The sequence below is a fragment of the Lolium rigidum genome, chromosome 5 (assembly GCF_022539505.1).
Source record: "Lolium rigidum isolate FL_2022 chromosome 5, APGP_CSIRO_Lrig_0.1, whole genome shotgun sequence".
Lineage (NCBI taxonomy): Eukaryota > Viridiplantae > Streptophyta > Magnoliopsida > Poales > Poaceae > Lolium > Lolium rigidum.
Genome location: NC_061512.1, coordinates 237775473 through 237784991, shown reverse-complemented (window position 1 = coordinate 237784991; position 9519 = coordinate 237775473). Strand labels below are relative to the sequence as shown.

The 9519-nt window shown below is 49.9% G+C and overlaps 1 protein-coding gene across 1 annotated transcript; it reads left to right on the top strand.

The window, feature by feature from the left end:
• Positions 1–6592: 6592 nt before the first annotated feature.
• On the top strand, positions 6593–8478 carry LOC124657296. Its single transcript, XM_047195869.1, has 3 exons — positions 6593–6836; positions 7782–7942; positions 8041–8478. Exons 1-3 carry the CDS (start codon positions 6593–6595, stop codon positions 8476–8478), a joined length of 843 nt encoding a protein of 280 aa, XP_047051825.1.
• The last annotated feature ends 1041 nt before the right edge of the window (positions 8479–9519 follow it).

Here is a 9519-nt window from a genome sequence, read left to right as displayed (position 1 = left end):
CCGGCAACTAAGACAGCCCTCGTCGCTCCACCGCCGTCTCCTCCACCACTAGTGGAAATGGCGAACCGCCCCGGCGCTGGCCACTTCCCTCCACCGCCATCTCCTCCACTTCCAGTCCCGGAATCGCAGGTCGACACCGACCCTGCGACCCGGGAAGAGCGGCGGCGGCACTGGCATGCACACCGTCAGCAGCGGCGGGAGGCACTCGACCAGCAGCGTGAGGCGGCGGATCTAGCGGCATTCTGCGCCCCCGCTGCTGACGAGGCCGTGGCGGCAGTAGCGTGGCAGGAGCAGCAGGAGGCACGACGGTGCCGGTACCAGGAGGAGGTGGAGCGGCGGTGGGCTGAAGAGCGCCAGCGCCAGCACGATGAGCGGGATGCGCTGTACCGTGAACGGCGGGAGGCGATCGAGCGCCGGCGGCAGGAGTCGATCGAGCTCCAGCGGCAGCAGGCGGCGGAGGAGCGTCGGCAGCGGGAGTCGGCGCTGGCGGCGATCTGGGGGAGGCGGGCGGACCAGTTGGCGGCGGAGGCCGACATTTTGGCGGCGGCGATGATGGAGGCGCCAACAGATGTGGAGGAGGAGGAGGCCGACACGGAGGAGGAGGAGGCCGACGCGGAGGAGACCGAGGTGGAGGACGACGACGACGACGAGTTCGAGTGGTCCGACGACGACGGGCCACACCCGGACGAAACGGCCGATCAGCAACGCGCGCTCGTCGAGTCGTTCGAGTTGGAGAAGAAGCTCCAGGTCGACGCCCGTGCCCGCGAAGAGGCGCAGATTCGTCGCGCCGTCGAGCTCTCCCTCCAGGCGGTGCGGCGAGGGAGGGCCGACGTCGACGCGGTCTTTGGAGCAGCGGCGTCCGGCCACCGCCCTACGCACGGAGAGGCGACGCGCGCAGCAAGAGCTGCGGCGGAGGGCAGGCGACGCCGGGGCGGGGCCGTCGAACGCACCGCCGGGCGGTCAGTAGGCTAGGTTTAGATGAAAGCTAGCCGTTTTCATTCAAACTTTGTATGGGGGCGGCGTTTGGGGGACGCGGCTGGGGAGCGACGTTCCCCAAACGCGGGACGAACAAAACACGTCCCCCTAACGCTCGATCCGGCGCGATTTGGGAGACGGTTTGGGGGACGCGACTGGAGATGCTCTTATGTCCTATGCTCCAGGATGGGCTCGGCTAAGTGTCTTTATGTCCAATCCAGTGAGAGTCTTGTAAACCAAAAACTAAGGGAGACCAAATATTTATTGATACCTTCTTGATCTAAACTATATTAAACAGACGGGCTTGTGCTCCATTTGATTTTTTTCACCAGACTTGACCGACTAATTATCTCCATAAGTCCGGCTAATTATCTGATAGTCATGTACACCAAAAACTACAGGAGTTGTACGTATCTTCTTCTGGTTTGCGAAAAATCGGCCATCTCTCATACCACGCCAGGGGCCTCACGCTTGTTGCTGTGTTGCTCGTCTCATGGATAACACCGACAAAGTGGTGGGGCCACCTGATCGACATCGCAGCATCGCGCGCGGCTTCCTTCGAATGGACGAACGGACATAGTCAACCATGTGGCAGCCTAGCTCTGCGCTAGGCGCGAAGACGTTGAAGGGAAAACGGGAACGAAATGGTAGTTTCGGAAGATTAGCGACTAACTCGCACCTGAAATTGCTAGCGCCTAGTTTTCTGACGAAAAATTAAGAAAAAGTTTACATCTTAAATATTGGAACAAAGGGAGTATTAAATAAAAGAATTAATATCCAACAAATACAATTTATTTTTTTAGAAATTTTTTACGCCTTAAATATTGGAACGAAGGGAGTATTAAATAAAATAATTGATATCCAACAAATACAATTTTCTTTGTTTTTATTGAACAGTCTAGAGCCCTCGAGATATATTTCTTGTAAAGCTCATCATTTTTTTCAAGACTCGTTTCTTTTCACGTCTTACATGGCACGTGATTGCTCTTCCTTTTCTGATACATATGCTTCTTATTTAACGTGTCAAATATTTACATTGCACGTGATTGCTATTTCTTTTCTGATACATATGCTTCTTATTTAACGTGTCAAATATGGTTACATGGTTACGTATGTAACTATTAGTCTCTCATTAAATCATATCCATAAAGTATAGATCCAACAGGTAACATAATTTTGATGATGTGGATTAGCGTGGTGTCTTTATTTTAGACCTTTGTATTGTGCTTTTAGTATATAATAATAGATATCTGGTCTCGTGGAAAACTTCATAAACAACATGTTCGATTCGAAGTCAAGAGAAGAGAAGGGCAAATGGATTCAAGTTTGAAGAAGAAACCGAACGAGGTTTGATCGAACCGGTCGGGCGAGCGCATTCTACCCGCCATACAAACTTTGACACGAACCGGTACTAAAGGGTTAGCATCAGCCGAAAAACCTTTAGTACCGGTTTGTAACACGAACCGGTACTAAAGGGTAGACCTTTAGTACCGGTTCGTGTCACGAACCGGTACTAAAGGTACCTCCACCCCCCCTGTGGATCGCCTTTTTTTGCTCTGTAAAATACAAATGAAAATGATAGAAAATTCAAAAAAATAAAATGTTTTCAGATTCTCATATGTTATGCAATCTACTATTCGGTGAAATTAAGAAATTCGAATTTTGACTTTTTTTGCAAAAAAAGTTTGAAAAATGGTAAAACCGCATTAACTTTTGCATACGACGTCGAAAAAAAACGTATAATATATCAAAAAAATCCTGGGAAAAAGTTACATCCGAATTCACCTGGGTTTACCCGGTTAGCCAATTTTTAGATTCTCAAAATTCCAAATAAAAATATGAAAGCAGGAAGATTTTAGTTTTTTTCCAGAAATTCAGAATTTTATATATTTTTATTTTTTTTAAATTAAAATAATAATTATAAGATTTTTTGAGTCCTAACATATTACTATTACTTTTATCAAATTATAAGATTTTCAATTTTTCAAGTTTTAGGTTTTGCAAAAAATATTAAAATTTTAAAAAATAACTAAAAATAATAAAATTAAAAAAGTTAATTTTATTTATTTATTCAACATTATAATTACATCATTACTTTTGTTTATTAAAAGAATTATTTGGAATTTAAACGATAAAAAGTGTGACATCGACCAACATGTTAATAGGATTGATATGATACTACTATCACATACATGCGCGCGAAGCACTTGGAAGTGGAATGGGATGGAACTTGGAAGTTAAGCGTGCTAGTGCGGGAGTAGTGTGAGGATGGGTGACCGATCGGGAAGTTTGACCACGGGTAAGTAATTTGACTAGAGATTAAGTGTAGTTAGAGACTAATAGAAATACTAGTAATTCTGAAAAAAATAAAAAAAAGGGAGTGAAAAAAAAGGGTGTGAAAAATAATTGGAAAAAATGGATAAAAAAATTAAACAAAATAGGCTTTAATACCGGTTCGTAACACGAACCGGTACCAAAGGTCTCCAGCCCCACGGGTTCCTCCGTGCCCACGTGGAGGCACCTTTAGTACCGGTTCGTATAAAGGTGGGAGGCCTTTAGTACCGAATAATTAGTACCGGTTCCAAAACCGGTACTAAAGGCCCTTTAGAATCGGTACTAAAGGGAGTTTCTCTACTAGTGCCAGCAAAATTACCGTGTGATGGGGATTCGAACCCGAATGGACTGGCTGCGCACTCGCCTTGCCTTGCCACTGAGCTGGAACTCAGTTCTCATTCTACCCGCCATACTACCACACTATGGCACGCAGGCCGGAGCCAGAGCCGCAGCTTGCACATATATACAGCGGCGGTAGTAACTACTTGCATGGGTCTCTTCTTAGCTGGTCAAAAGCTACTGACCGAGTGCCAGTTGAGAAGCTCAGAAAAACTATCACGAAAGAAGGAACACGATTTCCGCGGGCCGTCTACTTCATTGGAATGTGGCATGGTAAAACTAACATTTACGTTTGGTCTATAGGGGGAAATGTCTAGTGATGCCACACTTCAAATCATCAAATGCTACCATCATACCACTATTTGAAGCTTACATTTACAAGTGTTTATAAAATATTTTAAAAACATTGTGAGTGTTTGCAAGATGTGTCTTTATAATCACGAGACTTTTCAGAACTAAAATCGAAGTACATATAGACACACAAAAGACAAAATTATATGCGACTAGTGTTATATGTACTTTCGTCTTTTTTGACATTGTTTATGTCGGATTTATCATTTTTTGTTCTCTTTGTGTACTTTGAATTTGGTTCTAAAAATTTAGGGATTGCAAACACACATCTTTTGAGCACTCCCATTTTTTCAGCACTTTAGACATAAATAAATTCAAATTTTAAAAAATGGTACTTCATTCGTCCCATTAAAAGTGTCTCATATTTGTTAAAATTTAGATGTATCTAGACACTATTTAGTAGGTAGATCAATTCAAATTTTAATAAAATTGAGATATTTTTTATGGGACGGAGCGAGTATCATATTATTATTTGAAGTGCGGGATGGTCGATTGGTGTAGAGCTGGAGAATCGGAGCAGCCACGGGAGCAGCGAGTCATTTTCTGGTTCTCGGATGGCCGAATTCTAGTTGAAAAAGATCTTCGATTTCGCGGGGAATGTTGCGCTCCTGGTTTCATGCAAGTCCTATCAGTCAAATCGTCCAGGGAATGGCCACGCTTGAATGCTTACTGCGTGTGACGTTATTGGATGGACTCTTCTGACGATCGCTGCTTACTGCTCAGCCTTATTTGACATGACCAATCCTGTGCGACTACACGCTGTAACCTTGCAGTTTGTGTCCAAGCGTGTCTACTGTCTTCTTGTAACATCTTCGGTGATTGATTTGCAGCGGAGCTTCTTTTTCTCAAAATTTACTTTAACACTCAATTTAGTAAGGGCATCTCCAGCGACGCGACGCGTTTCGGACGTCGAAACGGACGCCGTCGTGTCCGTTTGCGTCGGCCGAAATGGTCGAAATCGTCCGGGCGTCCGTTTGCGTCGGGGGTGGCTCCAGCGGCGCGACGCATAATTTTTTTTTTCATTCATAATTTACGTTAAAAAAAAACATAAAAAAGCCATAAAGGCGTGCTAAAAGTTGGTGCTGCCTACTGGTCGTCGTCGCTGACGAGGTTAATGAACTCCGGCGTCGGCCATGGAAGCTCGTACGCCGGCGGCGGAGGAGGTACCGCCGCATGGGCAGGAGGGCGTGGCACTGGGATCCCACGCCGGAGCGAGCGAGGCGGAGCGCCGTCGTTGGAACGCGTCGGCGTAGCCGGAGGATTCGCCGACCTCCCTGCGCGGCGCCGACTCCCACAGCCGGATTGCGAGCCCCTCCCACAAAGCGAGCTCGTTGAGCTCGTCTCGCGCGCTGTTGTCCAGTGCCATGGCAATGGCCTCATCCTCGGAAAGGTCCGGCGGCTGGGTCTCCGGATCCCACGCCGGCCCGCCGTCGTCGTGGTCGTAGTCGACCATGTCGACGTCCTCGTCCGCGTCCTCCTCGTCGTCCGCGTCCTCCTGGTCGTTCTCTTCTTCTTCTGCGGCGATCTCTCGGTCGAAGAAGTCCACGTCGCCGAGGTAGCCAGCGCGGCGGCGCGCGTCGAACTCCCACGTCCCGAATGAAATCCAGTTGTAGGAGTTAAGCGCGTACGCCTCATCCTCCCGCAGATCCGGCGGCAAGATCGCTCGGCGGCGGCGCACCTCGTCCCGCCGCTCTCGGCCCTCGCGCGGCACGGGGGGGGGGGGACCGGCACGCGCCGCGAGTTCAGGTACCAGCCCTCCCGGCAAGGTTCGCGTCCGGCCATGGCACATGCCGGTTTTCCTCCCATAGCTGCCGCGAGAGCTCAACGCGGACGTACCGGCCGACCCTTGCCTTCTTGCCGGAACGCGAGCCGCTTGCCTCCTGGTCGTTCTTCGTCTTGCGGAACGGCCAGCATTTCTTTCCCATGGCGTCGGTGGGGTGGATACTCGTGGGATTTGGCAATGGTTTGGTCGTCGAAATGGACGCCGGCAGCGTCCATTTAAAAGGCTCCGACGCCATATCGCCTTCAATGGCCTGCCAGTGCAACGTCTACTAGCTGCGCACGCTCGCGGAAGCCGAGGCACGCCATTAACGCGGCCCTGCGAAAGCTGCAGCGCGCCGCCCGGAAGTAATGCCCGAAGACGAAGCAGTTGTGCCGCTGCCAGGCGGGCCCGTGCGAGGACCGAGCGGACACTTTGCGCGTCCGCGCAGCGTCCACCGAGACGCAAACCTGGCGCATATTTGGGCCAGGTTTGCGTCTCTTCGGACGGCCCGGTCACTTTGCGTCGCGCCGCTGGAGGTGGTGCACGACGCATTTTCGGTCACGGCGGACACAAACGGTCGCTCAGCGTCCGTTTGCGTCGCGCCGCTGGAGATGCCCTAATATCCCCGTTCCGAAAAGAATGCCTCACATTAATATGTGCCTTTATCAGACCCACATCTCCTGACCCGTGTACTTGACTTAGGCTCGAGCGGCGAACTCTCGGCGTCGTGCGCCGCCCTCCCCCACTCACTCCTCTTCCTCGCTGCCGCTAGGGTCACCGTGGGGCAAAGCTCTGGGACTGAAGGTGGCGGCGGCCCCTTGCCCTCGCGTGATGGTGGCAACCTTCTCTGTGCATCGCGAGAACACGTGGGTCGACGACGTGGTTTTGCGACGGGCGCAGTTCGGCAAGGCGGTGCGTGATCTAGCGTCAGAGGCACCCCTTCCGCTACTGCCTGGAGCTTCGGGCACGCTCGACCCATCTAGGCATGGACGGGTCAACGGTTATGTGGTTGTGGCTCTCGGGAGGCGCAGTGGCTCGATGGAGGCTGTTGGTCACCTGGTGGTGACAGTGACGGGTGAGATCCCTCCATCCAGTCTTGTCCGATGGTGGTCTTGGTGGGCGGTTGTCGGCGCCTTTCCTTGATCTGGCGACGTCTTCGACTTGTTTATGTTGTGCCCATCTGCACGATTCTAATGGACGTTAGGGTTGACGATCGGGTCGGGAGAAATTCCTTCTTGGAGGTGTCGTCTTGGCCCTTATTGGTCTTCCTCACCTCGAGCATCGAAGGAAACCTTAGGTCCGGCAGGTCGGATCGGGCGACAATGGCACCATGGCGGTGTTCCCTTCTAGAAGGCACCGCCTTGGTTGCTTTTGGAGTCCCACTGTGGGTGGTGTCGGTGTTGGCAGGTGCTCGGAGCATGAGCCTCGTGGGCGCAATGTACACCCAAGCAAAACAGATAGTATGTTTGGTATTGAAAATGGATCGGAGATACCATAATACAACCTCGCTGTTTTTTTTGTAATCAGCCAGCAATGATGTCTTGTTCTACTAGAAGGTTTCCGTTCTTCCTGAATCTGTGTCATCTCGTTTCTTGCAGTTTTCTTTCTCCATAGAAGCCATCTTGTCTCGTAAACTATTTCACCTAGGATTCGGTACTATGGCAGGCAGCGTTGACAGGCTACGTAGAAGTATTTTATTTTTGTAATCAGCCTGTAATGATTCCGAAATAACACGAGCGCGACAAGAGGGCTGCAAGTCAGCTGGGAACCCGGCACGACGCGCCACCAAAGAAACGAAGCCCGATGCGTGCCCGTGTAGTAAAAGCTCGCGACCGCGCCAGGACACACTATTGGTTCACTGTTGCAAGCTACAGCGACGCTCCATCGTCGCCGCTCCCAACGATGCCCCGCCCTCGCTTCTTCTTCTTCTTCTTCTTTTTCTTCTTCTTCTTCTTCTTCTTCAACGCTACGCACTGGCCCGTTCTGACTAGCGCCATTCCATTTCTCGCTATAAATACAGATACAGGCATCCAGCCAGCCATTGGAGAGGTCCCATTCGCCATTCCATTCTGTTTAGCTACTCCAGCCAGCCCCACTGACCGGCCCCAGCTTCCACTTCTTCTCCTCGACCTCATTCTGTCTGTCCCGTGCTTGCTCTGCTGCGTGTGGAACCAAATGGAGGTAGGCATTGTGTGATCCAGGCTTCCTTCCTCCCTTCCATACATGCCGGAGCGGTGGTCACAACCTTTATCTTGTACTTACTCGTTTTGGTCTCGCAGAAGGCGGCGAGGAGGCGTCAGGTGCCGGCGTTCGGGGAGTGGAACTACTACCACCACTATGACGACCCGGAGGCTGCCGCGGTGGCGCCGCCCGCCCTGGCGTACTGCTACGCCACGCCCGAGCCGGAGGCGTGCAGCGACGTGTGGTTCAGGTACTCGCCGCCCCAGCACAAGCCGATGCCCACCAAGAAGCCGAGAAGGAGGGTGCCGGACGGTGACAGTGATGCGTCCCTGGAGAAGAAGGGACGGCGCGCGAGGCCGGCGTCGGAGGCTGTCGGAGGCTGCCGCGGCGGCGGCAGCCTGGCGCGCGCCACTAGGGTGGTCCGGCCCGTCGACGAGGACCTGTACCAGGTGCCGCCGCCGGAGCTCGCCGCCTCCCACAAGCGCCGACCCAGGAGGAGGAGCCTTTGGATGGGCTGCCTGGGGTGCGTGGCCTGAACCTGAACCTCAACCTGTCATCTATTGGCAGGATGCTTCGAGCGTGTTCATCGGTGGCAGTAGATTGGGTTACCTTTTCTTTTCATTTCTGTTGTTGGATAGTTGTCTGATGAATATCTCTCTCGGATGTTTGTGATGCTTGCTTGGATTGTGCCAACTTGCGAGTTCTAGGTTTTAGTAGAGTAGGTAATATTAGGTATTGACCTTTCGAGGTTTTAATTTTATTTTCGTATGATGATGTGTAAGATATTATTAGATGCAACATCTTGTTTTACTAATTTCATATATACCAACAATCTTGTTTTATTTAAAGTAACTTTTGATCGAAGATAAAGCACGTAAAACTAGGATGGCTTATTTATTGAAATCGAGGGAGTATGTCCAGAGATTTTGGTTTGGAGGACATTGTGCTTTGGTTTGAAAAGCGTGTGCTGATCCAAAATGTAAACTTTTTTGCTTGGTTGGTTATTAAAAATAGAGCGTGGATGGCTGATAGCCTTCAACTTCGGGGATAGCGAAATTGTGGAAATTATCCGCCTATTGTAAAAATTGTATGTTCACCACAAGGGTTTGGAAAGAGATCCTCTCGTGATTTGTCATCCATGATAGACCACCGGAGTCTTGGGCCAACGAACCATTCCTAGACGGTTGGTGGTCAAATATGGCCTTAGGAAGATGGACAAAAAGGAAAGCTTTGGCGTCAATTATCATGCTCATCTATTGAAAATATGAAAAGAGCGCAATACTAGTCTTTTGGAATTACCTCTCCACAAAGGCCATGGTTATCGATAAGGTCATGGATGAGGCAACAACTTGGTGCTTGGCCTGTGCACAAATTTTGAGTTATATAATCAAAATAGCAAATCTTTTGCATCGTTTAAAAAATCCATGACCTAGAAGTTTAGGTATAATATTTGAGTTATATAGTTTGCGTAGGCGTTTGTTAAAAGTTCAAGGATGTGTCCTAGGCAATTATCCTAAAAACTCTAAAACTTGTTTTGTATTAATTATAATAGCAAATCTTTTGCCTTGTTTTTTTTA

What these genes read in the sequence shown, in the direction of transcription:
- LOC124657296 (XM_047195869.1), top strand. Translation starts at nt 6,593, where the DNA reads ATGGTGGCAACCTTCTCTGTGCATCGCGAGAACACGTGGGTCGACGAC. An exon ending in CCTGGTGGTGACAGTGACGG is followed by an intron (nt 6,837 to 7,781) that starts GTGAGATCCCTC and finishes CTATAAATACAG; the next exon opens with ATACAGGCATCCAGCCAGCC. An exon ending in GCGTGTGGAACCAAATGGAG is followed by an intron (nt 7,943 to 8,040) that starts GTAGGCATTGTG and finishes TTGGTCTCGCAG; the next exon opens with AAGGCGGCGAGGAGGCGTCA.